Genomic DNA, 24040 nt, shown 5'->3' on the forward strand with positions numbered 1-24040 from the left:
GGGACTCATCCATCCCCAGGCTGCCTTTAAATACCATCCAGGGGGCGCCTGGGTGGCTCAGATTGTTAAGCATCTGCCTTTGGCTCAGGTCATGATCTCCATGTCCTGGGATAGAGCCCCGCATTGGGCTCCCAGCTCAGCAGAGAGTCTGCTTCTCCCTCTGCCTCTTCCCCTGCTTGTGCTCTCTCTGTCTCTCTCTTAAATGAATAAATAGAATCTTTAAAAAAAATAAAAAAGTAAATACCATCCAGGTGCTCATCACCTCCAGCCACGCAGGCCCAACCATCCCTGTGTTGACAAGGGAGAAAGGAGACCCCTGGTACAAGATCACAGCCTCTCCTAGGGTGGCCCTCTCCTTATGGGCAGGGACGACTCCTGACTCAGTATCTAGAGATTAGATGTTACTATGTGTCAGGCACATTAACAGGGATGTTTGTTCTCCACCCCCCAACCCCCAAATTTAAAACAGATTATCAAAGTACACATGCTTCGTGTACACCCATGTTCACAGCACCCTTATTCGCATTAGTTAAAACGTGGAAACAGCCCAGTGTCCATCGACAGATGAACGGATAAACAAAATGCACCATATACACACAATGGAATGTTATTCAGTCTTAAAAAGGAAGGAAATTATCACACATGCTGCAACATGGATGAGCTTTAAGAACATGATGCTGAGTGAAATAAGCCTGTCACAGAAGGACAAACAGTAGATGATTGCACTTACACGAGGTATCTAAAGTAGTCAGATTCATGGGAACAGAACGTCGAATGATGGTCACGAGGGGTTGGGGGGGAGGGAATAAGTTATTTAATGGGGACAGAGTTGCAGTTTTGCAAGATGAAATGAGTTCTGGAGGTGGATGGTGGTGATGGTTGCACAGCATTATAAGCATACTTAATACTTCTGAACTGTACACTTGAAAATAGTGAATTTTATGTTATGTGTATTTTAGCACAACTCAAAAACTGGAAAGAAAATATATGCTTCAACAAGCTTAAAAAGGTGAAACCAAGATGAAGGGCAAAGGTATGAGGGAAACAAGGAGAATACAGGCTTGAAGAAAATCCATAAAATATTTAAGTATTTGCCTCGCAGTTCTGGTTACTTGTCAGAGGTGGGTCATGAATTGCATTCTGAGCTTCTCAGTAGACAAAGGGAAGAGAAAACAGGATCCACTGATCCATTAAGGCTGGCATCTATCCACTAAATACACACACACACACACACACACACACTCACTCACACATGCATGTGCGCGCAGGGGGTGGGGAGAATGGCGTGGAGGGAGAGAGAGAGAGCATGCAAATATCAGGATCTGGGAGCCAAGGCGATCTGAGTTCTGATAACTCAATCTGAGGTGTTTCCTCTTGTGTGTCTCCAAGGAGCGGATGCTGCAGAAGGTGGATGGTATTTGATATGACTATTTTAAGATGGTTGTTAAGGGGGCACCTGGCTGGCTCAGTGGGTAGAGCATGTGACTCTTAATCTTGGGGTTGTGAGTTCAAGCCCCACATCGGGTGTGTAGATTACTTAAAAATAATAAAATCTTATAAAGGAGGCACCTGGATGGCTTGGTTGGTTGGGCGTCTGACTCTTGATTTCGGATCAGGTTGTGATCTTGGGGTGGTGAGATGGAGCCCTGCATGGGGCTCTAAGCTCAGTGCAGAGTCTGCTTGAGATGCTCTCCCTCTGCCCCTCCCTCCACCCTCAGTCAGGCTCCCTCTCTCTCTCAAATCAATAAATAAAATATTTAAAAAACAAAACAAAATAAAACAAGATGGTTGTTAAGAGACTGGGCTGAGGGGCCAGACAGCCAGGTTCAGTTGTGATGGAGCACGTTACATCACCTCTGTAAGCCTCAGTTCCCCTGTCTGTAAATCGTGGATAATGTATGAGACCTATCTCCAAAGGTGGTGGCGAGGATGAAATGAAGTCATGCATTTAAAGTCCCGAGCATGGTTGTAGGATCGAGCCCTATGTCTGGCTCTGTGCTCAGCACAGAATCTGTGGGAGATTCTTTCTCTCCCTCTCCCTCTGCCCTGCCCCACGCTCGTGCTCTAAATAAATAAATAAATAGATAGAAAGATAAATAAAATAAAATAAAATCTTTAAAAAAATAAAAAATAAAGTCCTGAGCACGGTGTCCAACAAGAGGTAAAGTTTCAATGGATGTTAGTTTTTGTTGTGGTGTGGTGGGCTTGCTAGTGACCTAACGACTAAGAAGAAGGGCAGGCAGCCCCAGGCTCCAGGCCTGCCCCAGACCAAAGGAGTCAGCCTGGTCTCTCTGCCCAGCTCCAGGTAGGGCAGACCCCAAACCCAAACCCCTGGTCTCCCTTCCTGCTGTGACACCTGGGGCCAGCAGCTCTGAGTCACTGCTCCAGCCCCAAGAGGGCATGTCCTAGCCTGCCAGACCTTTGGACAGCATCTGGATGAGCCAGGTGTGGCCCCATGGTGCCCTGCCCATCTCAAGCAGCACCTGTCTGCCTGCACAATGCAGCCTGAGAAGCTCACTGAGCTCTGGGCTGTGGAAATCTAGGTCTGAGTAATAGCCCCAGGCCCAGGGTCAGCTTCAGGGAAAGGCAGGCTGCCAGTCCGAAAGTAGGTCTAAGAGGCCAGGATGTGGATTCAGATGACTTGGGTCCAAACCCCTTCCCTCCCACTTACCAGCTGGGGGCCTTAGCCATCTCCCCAACCTCAATGTCCTCATCTGTAAAATGGGTGTAACAGCAGAACCCAACTCAAAGGTTTATTATAAAGATTAATCAGGTAGGCGCAGTTCTCTCTCTTGAGTTCACCCACTGTCATATCTGGAGAGTGTATTTTTGCTTTCATAAACTTTCCCGCTTGTGTTACTCATCCCCTATAAAAAACAAAAACAAACAAAAAAGCCTCAGGTAATACAGTGAAGCACTTAGCACAAGAGCAAGTGATAGAGAAAGTGCACATGGTATAGAAATTCAGATACACACCAGGGCTCCGTCCTAGCCACTGTTCTAGGTGTGTGGTTTTTAAAAATTTTGTTCAGAAAAACTCATTGCCTGTCTTTCCTGGCAACCTACTGTGTGCACTCACTATGTGCTCAGAATTGATCAAGTTGAAATCAAGTCCTCACTTGCCTCTGACCAACTGGATGACACTGGGCAAGTCACTCCTCTCTGAGCTGCCCCTTGTTCATCTGCATCATGGAGATACCATATACCTCCCCTGCCCAACCCCCGCCACGTGGTACAACTTCAGGGGTCGAGCTGGAGAGCCTGAGCTTAGAGTGGCTCTTTGCTGTGAATGTGTCCAAGCCCTCATCAACTTCCCAGTCTCCTCTCCATGTTGCACACAGCTTTGCAGAGTCCAAGATTTCTTCCTTGCTCTGTTCTACAGCAAAGGGACCGGCCCAAGGACAGCCCCTTGGTGTCAGAGACTCATAGCCTCCAACCCTAGAAAGAATTTAGGACCCAAGAAACCAACTCCTCCCCAACACCAGACTCCTGAGCCCCTTTCCAGGGCACACATTCCCTCTAAATTACCCTTCCCAAGTGGCTGTTCTGTCATGCTCTCATGCCTCCAGTATGGAGAGGTTCACCTGCTTACACGGCCTCCACTCCATGACCCCAACTATACGTGTTTCATTGAGTTGAGAGATACCCTGACCACTTCCATCGGGTCCACCTTCTGAGAGGACCAGATCCTGCTTCCTGTCTCTGCTGTGAGACAGCTCCTCCAGAGCTTTCCCTGAGGCCCCTCCAACCACTCCCCACTACCACCAGAGGTAGGCATAGCAGCCACACAGACCTGGGCTCACATTCCAGCTCTGTCCCTTTTCTGGCTGTGTGTCCTAAGGAAAGCCACTTTCCCTCTCTGAGCTTTAGCTTCCCCATCGGGAAAATAACCATGTGGCTGTCTCCTTTCAGTGAACTTAGTGGAGTTCTAAGATGGAACATAATGCCTCTGAGCCCTCTAGGAACGTGACTTGATGCCACATGGCCCTCCTGGGCCTCCTTGTCACTTCAGTGTTCATTCAACAGACAGGGATTGAATACTCACTGTATGCCAGACACTGTGCTTGGTGCTGGGCACTGGCAGGGTTAGAGGGGACCAGACATTCCTGCCCCACAGAGGGATAATCTATATGAGAGCAGAGTAGGCCAGGCCAAGAGGAAAAAAGGGAAGCCCGGGCATAGGGAATAGGGTGTACAAAATCCCATTCCAGAAAGAACCTGACCCTTGGGGGGAAGTGAAGGACCAAGGCTGGAGTGCAGAGGCCAAACATTTGCTCAGAAGACTGGGTTTCAAAAACGGTTGTACGTTTATACAGAGGAATACCATTCAGTGATTTAGAGACATCTCTGTGTTCATGGCAGTATTATTCACAATATCTGAGACATGGAAACCACCTGAGTGTCAATCAACAGATGAATGGATAGAGAAGATGTGGGATACATACACCGTGGAATAGTATTCAGCCATTTAAAAAAGAAAGAAATCCTGTCATTTGTGACAACAAGGATGGGCCTGGATGGCATCATGCTAAGTTAAATAAGCCAGACAGACAAATCCTGCATGGTGTCGTTAACAGGTGGAATCTTTTATTTTTAATTTTTAATTTTACTTTTTCTAAAGATTTTATTTATTTATTTGAGAGAGAGAGAGAGAGCACAAGCAGGAGGGGCAGACGGAGAGAGAGAGAGAGAGAGACTCTCAAGCCGAATCCACACAGAGCACACGGCCTGACACAGGACTTAATCCCAAGGACCCCGAGATCATGACCTGAGCCAAAACCAAGAGTCAGAGGCTTAACTGACTATGCCACCCAGGTGCCCCTATATGTGGAATCTTTAAAAAAAAAAAAAAAACTGAATATGTAAAAACAGATTGTAGAACGATGGTTGCCAGGGTGTCAGGGCCTGGGGCATTAGGGAAATTGGGTGATGTTGGTCAAAGGGTACAAACTTTCAGTTATGAGATGAGTAAGTTCCAGGGATTTAATGTACAACATGGTGACTACAGTTAACAACACTGTATCTTATTTTTGAAAGCTGCTATGAGAGTAGGGCTTTAATGTTCTCATCTTAACAACAACAACAACAAAATGGTAATTATGTGAGGTGAAGGATGCATCAACCAAGGTTATTGTGGTAACATTCTGCAGTATAAACATGTATCAAATCATCATATTGTACACCTTGAACTTACACAATGTCATATGTCAGATATAGTTCAATAAAGCTGCAGGGGGTGGTGGGAAGGGTCAGACTAGTAATACACACAATAGATAGGATCTCAAAAATATGATGACCACTGAAAGGCAGTATATACAGAGCCAGCCATTCCATTGATTTAAAGTTCTAAACACATGTAACTAATCTATAATGATAGGAACCAGATGAATAGTTATGTCTAGAGGGAAAAGACTTGAAGGGGGTAAGAGGGAACTTTCTGGGGTGATGAAAATGTTCTCAATCTTGACCGGTGTTTTAGTTATATGGAGGTATACATTTATGAAAAATTCACTAAGCTATACACATATGATTTGTGCATTTTACTGTATATATGTAAAATATATTCTAAAATAGGCCTTAATGTAGATGTAGTTCTGATAAAGGGAAGGGGAAGGGAGAAACAGGTTTGCTGAAGGATGAACCGGAGTAAGGCAGAAAGCAGGCTCCGGGTGTCAGGAGTGAGTAGAAATCTTGGACTCTGACACTTCCTAGCAAAATTTCTTCACCTCACTAATGCCTCAGTTTTTAAATCTACAGTACAGGGATAACAATAATTTTCCCTCCCTGAGTTGTTAGACTTTAAGGAATAAGCAAGTTAATTCACGTTAAGCGCTTAGAATATTGCTTTACACGTGGTAAAAACTCAATAAATGGAAGCCTAGAGAAATAAGACGGCCTCCAGGGACCTGGCAGAAGAGCCCATCCCTTGGTTGAGAAACGACCTCGTGGGGCTGCCTCTGCGAAGCGAGGTCTTGCAGGGACTACAACAGGCTTGACCTGGAGGGCGCGGGGCAAGCTGGGAGTTGTAGTTCTCGCCAGTCTAAAACGCCCACGGACGCGGGGCGACGAGGATCAAGGAGCCTTTCTGGGAGTGGGGGATGCCCGGCCTGAGCAGGGAGCGGACCGCTCTGCTCCACGGTGGCTCTAGCGATGGGCATAGGCGTCCTGTTGTCACTGGAGTCTCCTAACCTCCGAAAGAGGTATCAACGCTCCCAGTTCGAAGACGAGAAAACAGGTTCAGAGAAGGCACCAAAGCGGGGAACCAAGATCTGCTGCCCGCAGTCTTTATTACCAACCCTGCCCTCCTCAATCCGAAGCCAGGGGAGCGGGATAAATTCTACAGGAAGCGAAGGTTCTTTGAACGGCCACGGAGGCGCGTTACGCTCCCCATTTCACAGTCGAGACAGAGTCAGTCACTGGTCCAAGGTCACGCGGGCACTAAGTGCGGCGCTGGGATACCAGGCCCTGGGTGCTTCGCCCTTGCGCGCCCTTTGCTGCCGGACGCCGAGGGGCGTGACCTAGAGACGCCCCGCCTCCGCCACCCTCCGCTCTCGCGCACTTGGTGCAGTCCAGGTAGTTCCACACGCGCTCGGTAGCGCGCGGCCGCGCGCCCGGGTGGTGAGGTCCGCGGACGGTTCCACTGCGCGGGGCCAGAGGGGGGGCCGCGGCAGGCGGCGCTCGGGCCGCAGCGGGACCGGGACCCCGGGCTGCAGCGGGAGCAACTCGCCGGCCGCCCGGTTGGGGTGGAGCCCAGCCGCGGCCCCAGGTAACTCCTGGCTCGACCCTGCGCCGTGCGCCCCAGGTGCGAGGCCAGCGAGGACGGAGCGATAGGGGGCGGCCGCGGGCTGACAGAGTAGCGCAGGGACTTACAGCGCGGCCTCTGCCTGCGTCTGCAGTGCCGAGCTCGCTCTCCCAGGACCCGGAGCCAGAGGTGCTCCGCTCATCAGTCCGCCGGCTAGGTTCGAGTATCCCAGTTCGGGGACACTTCCCACCCCCGGGGAACTACAAGTCCCAGAGTGGCCTGCACCCCGCACGTGACCCGACCTCCCCATCCCCCGAAGGGTTCCGGCTTCGGCCGGGGCCCTGCCTTCAGGGAACGGGAGCTGAAGAGGCGCAGCAGTCCTTTGGCTTTGTAACGTCCGTCCCAAACATTTTACCAGCGCTCCTGGTGCCAGCCATTGGGGAGCCAGAGCTTCCCGAGCCCTGCCCCGGAGCGGCTGCGGGACCGGGGAACAGGCCACTGAACCCCAGCGCCGTCGATACAGCTTTCAGGATGTCAGAACGCCGGGCGGTCCAGGGAGGGTCTGTGTCTTACCCAAGGTCACACAGCTTCCGTTGCCTAAGGATCTCTAAGCTCGAATCGAGCTGCTGTCGGGGGGTCAGGGCGGTGGTGTGGACAGGACGGGGATAGGAAGCTGGCCCTCAGTAGGAGAGAAACAAGATGGAGAGAAAATGGGGAATTCGGTTGGACTCATCCCCCGGGGTCTGCCGGGCGCCCGCCCTCCTGCAGCCCCCGGTTTTCATCTCTGGATGTGATAGTACCTGCTCCCACCTTTGCAGACCCTGGGAGTTACAGTGGCCAGAGCTACAGGGGGAACGGAGTCAGAAAGGGGAGCCCCTTCCAACACCGTTCCCACAAAGCTCACACATTCAAGTGCAGACCCAGACCCAGAAAGTTGCGCAGGCACCGCCAAAGATGCACACATAGTGAGAGCCACTGTTGACTCACTGAGGTAGGTACCCTCACCTCCGTTTTACACCTGGCCAAACTGAGCCGCAAAAAAGGTGGTGACTTCCTCAAGATAACAGAGCTAATAAGAGGCAGAGCCTGGTTCCAAGTACAAGCCCAGACAGGCTGACTTCAGAGGCTCTGTATTTAAGCATCAGTGTGTGCCTGTCCTCAGTAGCTCTATAGGAGATGAATTTCAGTGATGCACACTAAGTGCTCAGTAAATGTCATGTGTCAATACTGTTATGTCCTGATTTTACAGGTAAGACTAAGGTGGAGAGAAGCCAAATAGCTGACCCAAGTCAGAACTAAAGTACCCCTGACCTGAACCCCAGACCCATGAACACCTTAACAGACGCCCTGCCCTACCCCCATGTGCACAAACACAGCCACTTTTTAGGGGAGCCAAAGCTTGCAGCTCAGATGTGAGGGTGGTGTGTTCAGGTGTGTCCTGAGCAGAGAGGACTTGGCAGGGAGCCCATCAGCCCTCCACGCTGGGGTGTGAGGCTCTGGGCTCAGGTCTGCAATGCTCTGTGGTAGTAGCTGGGAGGTCCGCGTCCCACTCTGGTTCTGCCAGGCTGTGCTGTGTGTCCCTGGGTGATCCCTCAATCTCGTGTTCCACAAGCTCCACCTGGGAGGGCTACTGAGCCCTGTATCTGGAGGAGAATTTGAGGGGTCTTAGAAGAAAGGAGCGGGGTGCTTTCTGACCCTGAGGGAGGAATGGAGGCAGCCAGCTGTCCCAGGTTCTTGAGTAGGGTAGGGTAGGGCAGGGAGGGCAGGGGCCCAGCAGGAATCCATGACCCTCCCCCTTCCTGCCAAAGTGGAATCCCTCCCATCTGAAGAGGAGGCTTGGGGCTGGAAGCCGGAATGTAACATCCAGTGCTTTGCACTTGGAGGGGCTGGGATTTGAATCCTCTGCTGCTCATCCACCAGTCCTTGAGCCTCCATGGTCTCCTCTTGCCTTGGGATATCTGTGCTTTTGATTATTGAGCAACCCTTGGGGACTCTGTTTTGACATTTGTATCGCATGAACCAAACTTAATGTGAAATTAGAATGTGATCCCAGGTTTACCCCTTGATGGCTGAGTCATCCCCCCTCACTCATTTCCTCATCTGTAAAATCCTGGCACCTAGCTCTTAGGTCATTGGGCGGACCAGTGAGGCGATCAGGATGGGACTTGCTTAGACTGTGCAGGAGCCCCTAGAACCCTAATTTCTCCACAGAATCTCACTGCAGATGCTTGCATAAGAATAAGCCGCCCCCACCTGTGGCTTCTGGAAACCCACTGGGCCACACTTCCGGGATCTGAGGCAAGGGAGGCACTTCCTGAACCACTTTGCTCATCTGTGAGATGAAAACAGAACCTGTCTTCCAGGGGCAGGGGGGGAGTAGGGTGGGGTGATGAGAGTGAGGCACACGGCAGGTGTGCAGGCCACAGCGCCGCACTGGGGTTCCAAAGCAGAATACCTGCAGGTGAACCTGAGAGGGGGTTTCACAGGAAAGCCCAGACTTCTGGCTTCTCTGGAAAATCTGGTAAAATTGAGCCTCCTCCCCACTTGCTCCATAGTGATTCTGCTTGTGCCCAGGAAGGTTTTTCAGATCAGGAGGAGATGTGTTACTGGCCTCTGGCCCTGGGGGCACCCTGAGGGGCTGTGGATGTTTGCTGAGGGCCTCCCAGGGGAGTAAGCCAGAGCAGGGTGTTCCCAGCCCTGTAGCATCAGAGGTGTGAGTCAGACTCAGAGCCCCTTCCTTGGGCATCCACTACCCAGTGTGAGCCAGAGCCTACTGGGGCGGGGGAGCAGTCCCGCAGAGCCCATTTCCTGAGACAATGTGGTAAGGGCCCTGCCACGAGTTAAGGAAGCCAGAGCAGCTGACTGCAAAAGAGGGCTCAGGGAGGCTTCGCGGAGGCAGGAGGCAGTCTTGGACCTGAACCCCAAAGGCTGAGCAGGGTTTTGCCAGAGTTAAGGGGTGGTGAGGTCGTTCTAATTAGAGTCGGGACAGTCAGAGGTTCGGTGGCTTCCAAGTACATGACTTGATTGAGGCTGAAGAATTGCATTCGGAGGGTGTGGGAATGGTAAGGCATTCCCACTGTGGCCTTGGGCAAGTCACTTCATTCCTTGAGCCTCAGATGCTCACCCATAAACTGAGGCCTTCCAGTGAAGGCTGGATGATAGTGCACTGAAAAATGCTGAATCCCCTTAGGCCAGCCGGGGGTTATGCAGTGAGACATGAAGCGAAGAGACTGTGACAGGGCTGTGTGCAAATTAGATGGTATGAAGTGAAGGCTGGGGTATGTCTAGCCCTGAGTTCAGAGATGGGGAGGTTCAGTACAAGCTGGAGACCCCAGAGCTTCCTGTAAGAGGTTAGATGGGAACAGAGCCCCGAAGGACAGAGAAGAGGACTAGATTGGTAGAAAGGAATAGAGAAGGCATCTCAGGCAGGCAGTCCAGCTAAGTGCAGACGGGAAGGTGGCAGGCAGGGAAGGCCAGTAGGTGCACCATCGTGGTTGTGGGAGGACTGGAGAGAGGTGAGCCTGAAAGGCTGGGGGACGCTGGTGAAGCCCAGCCCCAGAGGCAGGCAGCAGGGAACCATTGCATGTCCTGTCCCTACACAGGCAAGCAGGGAGTGGTCTTAATGTAGCAGCTTCCAATGAGGGAAGGATTTTCTAATTCCTTTTACATAGTGGGAAAAATAAAAGGTCAGAAGGGACATAGAAGGGAGAGATGATGAAAAGGAGTTGGTTAGAGAACGGCATCACCTTGTACATCCCCATTCATTCTCATGCACACATAGTTTTAACCAATGGATAGAGTTGGGCGGGGACTGCATCATGAACTCGATCTCCTGTGCTTAGTTATCTGCAAAGTGCCCCTGGGTACCATCTTCAGTCATTGCATTGCTGGCTGCACATCTACCATGCAGTAACAGATTGTTGCTGGTCTAAACAAAACTTGATTAAGTATCTCTGTTCCCCAAACTTCCTTCTGGATTGTTTCCATTGGATACCTTTCCTGAAGGGGGATTTCTTACTTTAAGGGAACAGAAGTTTTTATGCCTTAGAAGATTTAAAACGTACTCTTTCACAGTAATTTTTTAAAATTTCTTTAATTTTTTAAAAAGATTTTATTTGAGAGAGAGAACAAGCGAGGGACGTGGGGCTCAATCCCAGGACCCTGGGATCATGATGTGAGCCAAAGGCAGACGTTTAACTGACTGAGCCACCCAGGCGCCCCCACAGTAGTTTTTTTTTTAGCATTTTCTGTAGGTTATATTGTATGGATTTTTTTCTCCTTTTTCTCTTTTATTATTTTTTTCACCGTGATAAGTGTACTCTTTAACCCCCATCCCCTATTTCACCCATTCCCCCACCCAGATTGTACAGGGTTTTGGGTTTGTTTGTTTGTTTTTTAAGATTTATTATTTGAGAGAGTGCAGAGGGGAGACCAAATGAGAGTCTTAAGCAGACTCCATACTGAGCACGGAGCCTGACGCAGGGCTCACTCTCACGACCCTGAGATCACGACCTGAGCTGAAACCAAGAATTGGAGGTTTAACCCACTGCGCCACCCAGGCACCCTGTATAGAGTTTTTTTTTTAAAGAACAAATGTACACAAGCATATACAATAAAAAGTCTATCCTCCTGATCCTATACTCTTCCAGTTCTCCCTGAGGACACTTGTTAGTTTTCTGTATATCCTTCCAGAAGTATTCTGTGCAGATACTGTATATACCCAATTTTCAGAAAAATGGATACATAGTTACACTCTGTTCAGCAAATTGCTTTCCATTTTTATTTTTAAATTTGGGGTTATGAAGAACACCAAAGAAGCATAGAAAATGACACCACCACACCCCCAGTAGCCCTAAACACAGGTTTAACAAATGTTAACGTTTTGCACTGGCATCTTGTTTAGGGAGGTAGCCCTATGTTAGTGCAGCCCCATGCGGAGGAGTCCACTTATTGATCATATGCACACATGATTCTTTTCAGCCTGTGCCCAGCTCTTGGATATTTAGAGTGTTACTGATTTTTTTTCTTAAACAATCAATGTGGAGGTAATACCCCACTTTGTATAATGCTGCCCCGGTATGAAGGCAAAGGGAACGAAGCTCGGCTGTAGTTTCGGTTCAAATACCTGTTCAGCCACCCTTCATAGCTGTGTGACCTGGGGTGAGTGAGTGACGCCCCTCTTGATCCTCTTGACCCATCTGTAAAATGCTGTAGTAATCCCTCCGCCTCATCGCTGCGGGGAGGAGTACAGTAGGAAACTGAAGATTTCTTTGGGCTTAGTTTCCCCAAAACCCTTAAGCAGGGAGCCCTCTATGGGGGAGACCAAGCTCAACTGGCCACGCGCCCAGAGCTACCAGAGCGCCAGACAACTGCAGCTCATGCTTCAAACTGTTCCCCGCCCCTTTCCCGGGCCACGCCGGGGGCGGGGCGGTTAAATGTCTGTGGCGTCAGCGCACGCAGGACCAATCCCCCTGCCCCGTAGGCGTTAGCTCGTTTGCATGGGTTACCCGCTATTGGTCCGTTGGGCAACCCAGGCCATCCCAGCTTTTTAAAGCTACCGCGTAGTATAAACAAGGAGATGCAGGGCGGCCAGGCCATGATGTCATCGCGGCGCGGTAGCTCTTGGGGCTGACGTCATCTCCGGGGAGGTTGCCGACCCAAGGCTGTTAGAGCCTTCCTAACCCAGTTGGGCTGGCTTAAGAAGGCCGCTCCTGCCCCGTCGAAGGTCAGTCCCATTGCACTTCAGTGCCCCAGGCGGCGCCCCGTCCCCGAAGAGAAGACCATGACACAGTAAGTCCGGGCTGCGGCTCTCCTAGGGGGACCCATTTCTCTGGCAGGGAAACTGAGCCTCAGAGGCGCGAGTGGTTCGCGAGTTTGCATAGCAAGTTCGAGGTGCAGCCCGTTGGCCTTGCCCACCCCGGGGTCTCCCATCTTTAGCTCCGGCCATGTGGCCCCGCCCCTTGCTTGTGATGACGGCGGTCACTTTAAGTGCAAAGGTGGGGGCAAGAAGGAGGTTTTAAAGAAAATCTGCCTTCCAAGATGGCGTCCCATTAATCACGTGCCGAGTCGCGGTGAGTGATTGGCTCTCATAGTCCCCGCGGGGCGGAGCTCTTGGCGGGGCTGCCGCGGGCAGCAGCCGGCTACTGTTTGCCGGAATCTCCCGGCGCGCCCCCGCGAGGCCCCCTCCCGCCCGGCGCGCGACCCCGCCGCTTCGAATGTTGTGAATCAAATGTGGGGTTTGTTACATTCCGCTGCCGCCGCGGACAGTTCTTAAAGGGCCAGCCGCCTGCAGCTGCGCAAACCCGGCCGCGTCCTGAGCCGCCTCCCGCTCCCGGAGGGCCTGGGCTGAGAGAGGCAGACCGCGCGTGGGCCTCGCGAGGCGGACGCCGGCGGACCGACAACAAAGAGAGAGCCCCGGAAGGAGCTGGACTGCCCCCGGACCGGGGGGTGGGGAGCGGAGCACATTGTTCCGCAGGGCGGGGGCTCTTAAAGGGTCCAGGCAGCCCCCCTCCCTTCTGTCCAGCTTGGCTGTCCTAGATCGGGAACAAAGGAGCCAACGTGTGGCCTGGCGGCCGAAGGTGAGTAGGGGCTAGAGCCCCAACTCCCTATTTCCGCATCCCTAGAACTCCTGTCCCCCTCCCTTGGGACTGGGGTCTGTGCTCTAGCTGGCTCCTCAGGGGTTAATCGCGGGCGGTCCAGAGGGGGGACGGAGAGACCTCTAGAAGCGAGGAGGGTTCCCCCCAACCCCCCAAGGCCAGGTTGAGTCTCCCTTCTCCGGGGGCTGAGTGCCGCGGTTGGAGAGGAAGGAGCCGCCCCCTCCCCCTGCCGCCGCCACTTCCTTTGTTGTTGCTTTTGTCTCACGCCGAGCACATGGTCCGGGATCCTCGGCTCTTAAAGTCACAGCGCTCTGGCCCCAACGCCGCAGTCTGGCCTCCCCACTCCCATGCCCTTCCGAGCGCGGCATTAATGAGTGAGGGGGGGACGTGGGGGTCTCCTCTCCGGGCGAGTGTCTGCACCTTGGCCCCCCATCCCCGGGGAGGGGTGGCAGAGGAAGCTCCCCAGAGCCCCGCAACCTCTGCCTGGCCCGCGTTGAGGAGGAGCCGGTCCCTCAGGAACACTGGTTTTCTCCCCCGCTAATGTGACCACCTGGTTTCTTGCGTCTTGTTTCTTCTGGCTTTATTTGGGCGTTCTAGGAAGGAGAGATTTCCACCCCCATTTCACAGCTGTGACAACTGAGGCACACAGAAGCGGAGAGATTTCCTTGACCAAGGTCACCTAGGGAACCTGGGCTAGCCGAGGACTTCTAGCTCCGAGGCTGACAGTCCTGCCCTCAACTACCTCCAGGCAGCACACGTTTGGGGAGCTCTGTTTGCCTACCAGCAGTAGTGGCCTAGCCTGCCCCATACGGGGGAGGGGGCTTCTCATCATGCCTGAATCTACTCAAGCTCTCAGGCAAATATTCCCCAGGGGCAAATGACTTGGCAGGGGTTCCCTAGACTTGGACTAGGATAGTTCTATGGGGTGCTGGAAGTAGGGAGTTGGCTGCCTTCTGGGGTGGATGCAAAGTGTGGTGCCTGCTTCCAGGCAAGATTGGATTTAGGGATGGGACCCTGCAGACCCATTTACCCAGACCTCATTGAAAGCACAGCACAGAGGACTCTGGAAAGGCAGAGAAATTGGGGGTGGTCACCTGGCCACCCTTGCAGTTTGACCTTGAGCAAGTTGATGCCTCCAACTCTGGGCTTCACTTGTTTCTTCACCACAGTAGGGTTAGTAGTGAGTGCCTAAAACAGAAAACTCTCGATCTCCTTTAGGGACTGAAATTAGTTGGGATTAGGTGGTTATTGGGGGCTACTGATGCTAATTAAAGAGTCAGGGGTTGGGGGAATCTGGGCCTAGGTGGCCAGCCAGGGAGAACTAGTTCAGTCTTTCTCTGGCTTTGTGGGCTAGAGCAAGTTACTTCCTTTCTCTGGGTCTCAATTTCCTCAACTGTGAAGTGGGTGTGTCCCCTCTGCACAACCTCTGTTCTTAGTAGGACTTCCAAGAACCAGGGGTCCCTCCCTTACCAGCTGGGGTTTTCCCCTAGGGAGGCATATTTCCCAGCTCTCTCTTGCAGAGCTTGAAGTGGCACCTGATTTCTGTTTGTGGAAGTCAGCCTCTCTTAATTTCTAATAGTGATCACTCACAGCTCCACTTGGCCAATCACCTCTGCCTTTGAGCAGCCCTTGCCAGTCCACTGGCAGGTGGTTATCTAGCTGTTCCATCTTAGAGGTGAAGAAGCTGAGGCTGAGCGGGGATAGTGATGCGCCCAATCCTCAGCCAAGACTCTGGCCAGAGTCGGGGTATCGTGTGTAAACTTTGGCACCATCATCTATAGCTGGAGGCCCTTTGGTCTGCTGGTTTAGTTTCTCAGCTCCTTGCCACTTCTTTTTCCTGAGGAATGGGTGTTTTTGAAGGAGCTGGCCAGAGCAGATTCCCATGTGCCTGGGCCTCTGTGGCATCCACGCCCCCCAGACTTTAGCACAAGAGGAGCCACTGAAGCCACTGGGTTGTGTCTCAGTGCACTCACAACTCTGGCTGACAGGCTCTGGACCTCAGTGTCCTTACTTCTGAGGGCTGCTGTGAGGACTCAAGATGGCATGTGAGAAGTGTCATAGTTACTACTGTTAATGTTATTCATCAGCAGGACTGTGGGCTCCCAGGATCTCTGGGGTCAGTTAGAGCAGAGATGCCCAAACCTGGCTGTGCCATAGAAACTTTGGTAAAATGTCTAGATAACCTTGTTCCCCAACCCTCCAAAGATTCTGATCCAGAAGGTCTGGAGTGGCCTAGGAGTCTCTTGTTCCAGATATTTAGGGGTGTACTCTGAGTCTCTGTTGGCCTTTGTTTGCCAGGCTGAATTGTCAGCAAGAATCAGGAAGGCTGTGGGTGTACATACGTGTGTAAGGACGTGCACTCGGCTCACACCGGGGCTTACAAACCTAGTCACCTACGGTGGGCAGGTAGAGCATGGGCATTGGGTGGCCTGGAGAGAAAGCTCGTGCTCTAGTGAGGGGGACCGAGCAGAAATGAGGGCCTATTGGGACGAGATTTTCTGCTTTTGTTTCCTCTCAGGAAAGACCAGATTTTTATGTAATCTCCCAGTTTTCAATCATGGGCACCAATTTCACTCCTGCCAGACTGTGTGATTGGCTCTCAAGTGTACATTTACCACATCAGTGCTGGCCACAAGCTGGTCACTGGGCTCTGCCCGCCCTTCTGCCAAGTGCCAGAGCCCAGGTTAGGCGGGCGAAATGTGAACTCCAGCTCTTGAAGTTCTGGCTGTGGCCATGGCGAGCTTCCCCTGCAGACTGACTTTGAGAGTCAGGGCCCAGGCTTGTAAAGCCGAGCACAGAGGAGGTGTTCTTGCCACTGCTAGCAGGAAGGAACAAGGTGTTGAGGGTATGGTACACTGGCTCCCTAGCTGTGTCAGCAGGGAGGTAACACTGAAAGCTGGCTGTCAGAGATGCATAGGAGTTTTGTCAGATGGAGAAGGGGCGGACGGAGGAGGCCTCCCTGTGGCAGGAACAGCAAAGGGCTGGTCCTGTTTGGTGCACCCTTCAGCTCTGCAAGGCCTGGCGGGTTACAGAGTTTTCTCTGCCAGGGCTTCATCCCAACCTCTGGAGTTAATAAATGGTCCCCACAGCTTATCCCACCTGGACCCCCAGCTCCTACCGGAGGGAGGAGACCTGCCCCACCCCATTACCAGTCAGCTTCCTCCTTTAGGTTCTTGCTTCCCCTTTTTTCTCAGCAAGCCCCACTGCCACTTGGGGGCTGTGTTAAGCCCCCAGAGCAAGGGCCTGGCTGTATGCCAGACTTACTCACCCACCAGTGGCCGCTTCCTTCATTATCTCCTGCAAAGCGCTTGGGCAGGACCCCTTCTTGCTGGCAGCAGGGTGCAGTGAGAGGCTTGTGGCCAGCTTACCTCCCAGCTTTGACACTTGGGCAAGTCCCTTTCAATTTCTTTGAGCCTCAGTTTTCTATTCTGTGAAGTGGACCTTGAAGAGTAGATGAAGTCACATGTGGGTAGGCACTGTGGGAGCTGGTTATGGAAAGAAAGAAAACAAACTGACTTGAATTGGGAACCCCTGAGGGCAGGAACTGGGTCAGAACCTCTTACCTGGCAGTAGTGGAAAGAGAAGGCCTGATTGGAATACCCCCAGAGCCGACCCAATGGAAGGGAGGAAGCTGAAGTGCCCTCCCAGGAACCCCCAGCTTCCTGAAGGTTGAAGTTGTAGACCGCCACAACAGAACAGGGTGCCCTGGAGTCCCCATCCTGAGGGAGCCTTACTGGAGCCATGTGGCCTGGAAGCATGCTGGCCAGCCCTCCTAACTCACCACAACCCTGAAGGGGAATTTGATCCCATTTCATAGAGCAGGAAACTGAGACCTGGGCTCCCTGTTCCTGATCTGTCATCCCTGATCCCCAGTGCCCAAAAAGAAGGCCAGACTCAGAGTGTACACTGCACATGGAGTACAGGGACGTAGTGGACTGCTGAAGTTTAATTCTGTCTCCGCAATCCCTAATGGGGCAAGTGCCTCGACTTCTGTGTACCTCAGTTTCTTTATCTCTTTGCCTCATAGGGTTGTGAACCCTGGCCCAGCCCCTCCACCCCTCTGCCACCCCTGATGCGACCATGGGCTCTGGCAGTGACTAGGTGGCCACCCTCTGCCCCTGTGGGTCAGCGGCGATTCTCTGTAGGACCCGGCACTACCCCGGGCCAGCTCCGGGGAAGGTAGGAAGGAGTCTCCTAGTCCTACAGAGCCTAGAGTCCCTGGTACTAGGGCTGTCAGCTTGGGTTGGGGCATACGGACCAGGGGTGGCAGGGCATAGGGCCCTGAGCGGTCTTCCTTCCCTAGTGGGTAGTGACCTGGCTTCTCTCCATGCTCTCTGAATGAGTGGCTCCCCTCAGTCCTACTGGGGCCTCCTCTCTGTGGTGCAGCCCCGGCCACGAGGGCCCCCTGGCCAGCCTGCCTGCCCAGGATGAGCGCTTACCCTCCCAGCAGCCACCACCCCGACCACCATACCTCCCTGTAGAGGAGCACCGAGCCTCGGCTCCTGCCGGCAGGAGCCCCCGAATGCTGCACCCAGCCTCCCAACAGAGCCCGTTCATGGTTGATCTCCACGAGCAGGTAGGCACAATACTCATCACCTGTTTCCCCACCCTGCTGGCCCCTTCCCACCAGCCTCTGGCAAGCCTGTCTGAGGACCAGAGGTAGCAGAACCCTGATTTCCCCTTAACTCTTTGCATGTTCAGTGAGGCATTATTAGCCCTGTTTTACAGGTTGGTAAGTTGAGGCCCAGAGAAGGGAAGGGCCTTCCTTGGGACTACACTGGATGAGTGATAGAGTTGGAAGCCCCTCCCAGGTTCCCAGAGGGTTCTCTCTGCCCTCTAGGGCTTGGGACAGGGGTATAGGCAGGTGTGTACCTAGGTAGGCCCCAGCTAGAGAAGGGAAGGGAGGTGGCCCAGCAGGGCTTTCTCATTTGGGGGCAGCAGCATGGCTGTTTCCTCCCTACACTTTCCGGGTTTCTCTCTACCCACAGGTGCACCAGGGACCCGTCCCTCTGTCCTACACAGTCACCACAGTGACAACCCAAGGCTTCCCCTTGCCTACAAGCCAACACATCCCTGGCTGCAGTGCCCAGCAGCTCCCAGCATGCTCCGTGATGTTCAGCGGGCAGCACTACCCCCTTTGCTGCCTCCCACCCCCGGTGAGTGAGTGCCTCCACCTCCTGCCCCATCCCCACTTGAAAGCCCCAGACATAAGCCAGCAGCGGAAGCAAGCCGAGCTTATGACACCCATCCAGGCTATCAGAGCACCTACCCAGCTCCAGGCCTCAACCCTGCCCAGAAAAGGCATGTGCACATTCACAAATAGTGAGAGGGCACCTCAGGGTTCAGGGACCTTCCTGCACCCCAGTGCCTGCCTTATGGTTTGGAATTGTAACTGTGGGCCTTAAAGAGTGTAGTGTCCTGCCTGGGTGGCCTGTGGCAGGGGTAGGAGGGGCCAGAGGGCTTCAGTGGGGACCTCTCGATGGATGGAATGGCCCCTTGCCCTTGGCACAGGCATAGGCCCAACCCAGAGCCTAGAAGAACATTCTACAGCCCCCCAACCCCTCCCTTTCTTGGCAGCTGATCCAGGCGTGTACCATGCAGCAGCTCCCTGTGCCCTATCAGGCCTACCCCCACCTCATCTCCAGTGATCACTACATCCTGCACCCCCCACCGCCAGCCCCACACCCCCAGCCCGCCCACATGGCACCTCTTGGGCAGTTTGTATCGCTGCAGGCCCAGCACCCGCGTATGGTGAGTCTGGGCAATGGGTTTGATGCTATAGGGGATGGCATGGGGGGGGCAGGGCTTCCCTCCTTACTGACTCTGGCTGGCCCACCCCCACTTCTTCCAGCCCCTACAGCGGCTTGACAATGATGTGGACCTGCGGGGGGACCAGCACCCCCTGGGGAGCTTCACCTACTCCACCTCTGCCCCAGGCCCAGCCCTGTCCCCATCTGTGCCCCTGCACTACCTGCCCCATGATCCACTGCACCAGGAGCTGTCTTTCGGTGTGGTAAGTACCGCCTCCAGCTAGACTCTAGGGTGATCAGGAAACAGGCCCGCTGGGCTGACCTGCACCTGGCACCCCTCTCGTAGCCATATTCCCACATGATGCCACGGAGACTGAGCACTCAGAGATATCGCCTGCAACAGCCGCTGCCCCCGCCACCCCCACCGCCACCCCCGCCACCGTATTACCCCAGCTTCCTGCCCTACTTCCTGTAAGTACCAGCACATCTGCCTCAGAGCCGTGGTGCTCTGGTCTCCTGGGACATCCAGTTGTTGGACCCAAACAAAGCCCCATGGGGTGTTTGGGGCCTCTAAAGCCATCTGGCATCCCCACCAAACCACACACATTCTCAACATTCACCAGCTGGGTTCTTGGCCCTCTTACAATGTCCTGGAACAAACACTGGAGTCCCTGGTGTGAACGGTGCAGAGCTCTGGGCTTTGTTTCACAGAGGGAGTCGGGAGCAGCTCTGCACCCCCTACACCTACTGACCTTGACCCTGGGCCCCCCACACCTGTCTCCCCTCCATAGCTCGATGCTGCCAATGTCACCAACAGCAATGGGGCCCACCATCAGCCTGGATCTCGATGTGGATGACGTGGAGATGGAGAACTATGAGGTCCCGTGGAACACTGTCCTGGGAGGTGGGAGCTTGGGGGACCTCCGGTCCTGAGCATTAATGACCCTCCCCTCCTGCCTGGATACAGGCCCTCCTGAACCTGGCAGAGCGGCTAGGAGATGCCAAGCCCCGGGGCCTCACCAAAGCGGACATCGAGCAGCTCCCATCATACCGCTTTAACCCCGACAGCCATCAGTCAGAGCAGACGCTGTGAGTACTGTGCCCCCATCTCCTGCCTCCCTGTGAGCACAAGGGGGCTGCAAGGGGACCCCTTCCTCCAGGGGGTTTCGTGCTATGCAATGAGCCTCCCCCTGCCATCACTGTGGAGATGACACTCTCTGCCTTCTCCCAGGTGTGTTGTCTGCTTCAGTGACTTTGAGGCACGGCAGCTGCTCCGAGTCCTCCCCTGCAACCACGAGTTCCACACCAAGTGTGTCGACAAGTGGTTAAAGGTAATGCAACCCAGGCCAGATTCCAGGTGTTCCATCATGTGCTGAGGGTTGGGGGGGGGGGTGGACCTTGAAGGGTTTCCCTTCTTGTCATCATCTAGAAGTCTAGGCTCTGTTCGGGGGTCAAGTCCCAGAAGCAGAACAGACCCAGCTGGGGTGGGGGACAGGCAAGAGTGGAGCCTGATGTGTGGCTGCTCCCCTAGGCCAACCGGACGTGTCCCATTTGCCGGGCCGACGCCTCCGAGGTGCCCAGGGAGGCTGAGTGAGACCCACAGCCGCCCAGGATAAACCCTGCCTGAAGCTCTGGAAGCTCGGGTTGGGGGAACCTGTGGAGGACGGGGAGGGAGTGGCCCAGGCCTGCCCCGTCATTCCCGCCTGCATCTCCAGAGCTGGTGCCAGGGTCAGCCCCGAGAGAAGCCCCTGCAATAAGCCCCTGCATTTGCCAAGCTCCAAAGACTCCTGCCCCGATGTTCCTGCCAGTCTGCCCACCACGGAGCTGCCTGAGTGTCCCTAACTCAGTCTCCCTCCTGTTTGCCCTCGAGTCTGTCTCCTTTTCCTGCCAGCCCTGGGAGCCAGGGGTCTATCCCCCCGAGCTCAGCTGGGGGAGATCCTCAGCCCCAGGATGGGCAAAGATGGCTCTGTCCTGGGTTGCCTGGTCTCTTGCACTGAAATGGTATGCCGTCTGACTGGGTGGCACTGACAGGCGTGCGGACAGAGGATGGCATGAGGCCATTTCCTGAGCCCCAGGCCTGGGTCCTCCTGCTTTGACCCCAGACAGACTCAGGCAGCCAGCCCTACCCAGGCTGCTGAGAGGGTTGGCTCCCTCAAGGACCCTCACCCCAGTCACAACATTCCAGCCCACCCCCAGGCTGGAAAGTTATCAGGGCCAGCCTCCTGAGCAGATGGGAGACAGGCCCTGAGCTGGGGCGGCCTGTATCCTGAGGGGGCCTGGGCCATGCAGGGGAGAGAGACCTCCTGTGTTCCTGGTGGCTACCCCTTCCTGGCAGTGATGGCGGCCAGACACGCCCAATGTCCCCTCTCTGTTGTTTTGCATGAACGTGAGGAGCAGCAGTTTTTGTTATTCATTTGGCCCAAAACCACGTGTAGGATTTGGGGGTGTGGATTTTTAAATAATTTGTTTCCTTTTGTTTTAATGGGGGATATAGGGACCAACCAGGACCAAGTGCCCAGGGGGCAGGGAATGGTCTGGTGGTGCCGCCTGGTCTGCATGCATGTGTGCGGCTGGGGCTGGGCTGGGCGGCTGGCAGTCATGGGTGGGGTTGGGGGGTGGTCTGTGCTCAGCTGATAACTGCCATGCACTGTACTGCACACGTCCCCAGAGCCTACCGGGACCGTACGCTTTTCAGGGCATTTCTCCCTCCAGCCAGGGCCCATCTCCCACCTGACTGGGTGAGTCTCCTCCAAGGACGTCACAGGAGGACAGGGACCAGGGAGGGCGTGGACCCCACCTCCAGGGGCCCCCTCCCAGCCTGAGCCCTGCCCTCCAAGGTCTGGAGGAGGCCCCCTATAGGGTCTGGCTGAGCCCCCACCTTCTCTTTCCCTAGTCCCATTCCTTTCCTGTCCTACCCCCAGCTGGGGTTGCTGCCCTGAACGAACCGCGTGTGGGGCCGGCACATCCTAGCAGGCAGCCCCTGGCGCCTGCTGCCTCAGGGATGCTCCAACCACCCTCGTTCTCCCTGCAGCGGCCCTGGCTCCCTGCCTCCCCTCAGCCTGCCATGGGGCCCCATCAGCCTGGCCCCACCCCCATGGAGAACCCAAAGTCTTACTGTATATAACTCCAGGTGATGTTTCTATATTTATAGCAGTGTTGAAACCCCACGTGTTTTACACAGAGAACCACCCTCTCCAAACCCCCCCTCCCCTTCCCACCCCGACAAAAGGTTTTCAGAATCCTTTAAGGTTCCTGGGGCAGGCGGAAACAGGCTCACGGACTGTGTGTCGGCTGCAGCAATGATTCCAACGAGCAGCTATTGGGGGGGAAAACACAACACTTTAAAAAAATCATTAAAAAAAAGATTTATAAAACAATTATTTAGGATGTTTGTGATTTGCCGACCTTGCTATAGATGCCATGTTACCAATGATTTCCTGTGGTGGGGGCTTGTCATTGTTTACTCTTTTATTTACCAACTTCTGGCCTAGGCATGACAGTGGGCACCATCCCCCAGCCCTGGCTGGGCCCAGCACCTGTATTCTGTGTTAGAAAGGTTATATATATATATATATATATATATATATATATATATATATACACACACACACACACACACACACACACATACACACACACATATATATATTTAATTACATATATATATATAAAATATATGTAATTTGGGGGGCCCTGTTCCTTGCACATTTTACAGTTACCTCATTTTTCCCATGTATGTATTTGAGAAAATGCTAATATATAGAGAAAAAAATGGTTCTTAAAGCTTAAATGTGTGGTTTTTTCCATTCCATTGGATTCACATTGGTTTGTAGCATTTAACATAACTAGTATGTTGTATTATATATATGTGTATACTGATTGAAATTTTTAACAGATTTGTACTTTTTTTAAAATGAAAGTTGCTAGTTCTGCTTGACCAAGTAGTGCAATCATTATTTTTTTTAATATTGTTGCTGATTTCAGAGGGATATTCACTAATAAATGTATGATGTATATCAAGTACTGCCCAAGCTGCCTTTGGCTACCTGTGTTCTTTTGGTGGGAAGTGGGGGTAATGTCAGTCTGAGAGTGGGTAGGGCATAGGGATGAGGTGGGCAGTAAAGATTGTTCTCTCCTGTGGCACCTTGGGGGTACCTCCTGATCAAGAGGGTCTGCCAAGCCAGGTTAGTGATGACATTCTGGGCCATCTGCTTCACACTCAAATTAGGCAGGATTCTGTTGGCAAGTGGCAGAATTCCATCACACTGGTTTTAGGAAAGCGTTACTTGTTGGTCTGTCATTTCAGTTCCGGAGGTAGATTCTGCCTCAGGCATGACTGGATTGGGCTTGGGCATGTTATAAACCAAGGTCTCCTTCATTTTACAATTTTGTTGTGAAGGAGCTGCTTCTGTGGTGGTTCTGGGTAGCTCTAGTTCAGTTTCTTCTAGTTTGGCATCATTCCATGGGAAAACCTTTTTTTTTTTCCTTGGAATTCTAATGGGATTCTGGGATGGAGTCTTGTTAGACCCAATTTGGATTGTGGGTACATCCCTGAGCCATTCACTACCATACCAGGTAGCTACACCAGCATGATTGGCCTGACTTGCATTACATACCCTCCCGCCCACAGGCTCTACTAAGACTACATGAACTTGAGTCCCTTATCCCCAGGCTCAGTGGGGACTAGGGGCCTGAGAACCACCCAAGGGACCAGGTTGGTGATGCGGTTACATTCCTCTTACCCATGATGGTATATGGTGCTGCAAGGATATCCGCTGACTTGTTAGCATGTCAAAGTAACATGATCTGGAGCAGGAGCAGTGGGCTGGGGTCAGGAGACCCAGGACCTGGTGTCTGTGTGATGCCACTATCTGTAGCCTTGGTCAGGTCACTTCTCTTTCAGCCTCTGGATCAACTACAAAATAAGAGACAGTTGAGTGGTTCTCTTGTGT

At 53.2% G+C, this 24040-nt stretch overlaps 1 protein-coding gene across 7 annotated transcripts; it reads left to right on the forward strand.

Annotated features, from left to right (window-relative positions):
• Positions 1-6088: 6088 nt before the first annotated feature.
• Positions 6089-23113, forward strand: RNF44 (ring finger protein 44). Of its 7 annotated transcripts, none has more exons than XM_073889672.1 (11): positions 6089-6200; positions 17366-17517; positions 17695-17914; positions 18327-18494; positions 18916-19089; positions 19190-19351; positions 19435-19559; positions 19880-19967; positions 20056-20177; positions 20320-20419; positions 20620-23113. In XM_073889672.1, the coding sequence occupies exons 2-11, from the start codon at positions 17411-17413 to the stop codon at positions 20680-20682; spliced, it is 1329 nt and encodes a 442-aa protein (XP_073745773.1). In that variant the 5' UTR covers positions 6089-6200; positions 17366-17410; the 3' UTR covers positions 20683-23113. The 7 variants fall into 7 exon arrangements, with proteins under 7 accessions (XP_073745773.1, XP_025722780.1, XP_025722779.1 ...); XM_025866995.2 differs by lacking the exon at positions 6089-6200 and adding an exon at positions 6641-6766; XM_025866994.2 differs by lacking the exon at positions 6089-6200 and adding an exon at positions 10847-12532.
• The last annotated feature ends 927 nt before the right edge of the window (positions 23114-24040 follow it).

This window comes from Callorhinus ursinus, unplaced genomic scaffold (assembly GCF_003265705.2).
Source record: "Callorhinus ursinus isolate GAN/ISIS: 27379988/994484 unplaced genomic scaffold, GSC_fseal_2.0 scaffold3, whole genome shotgun sequence".
Classification (NCBI taxonomy): Eukaryota; Metazoa; Chordata; class Mammalia; order Carnivora; family Otariidae; genus Callorhinus; species Callorhinus ursinus.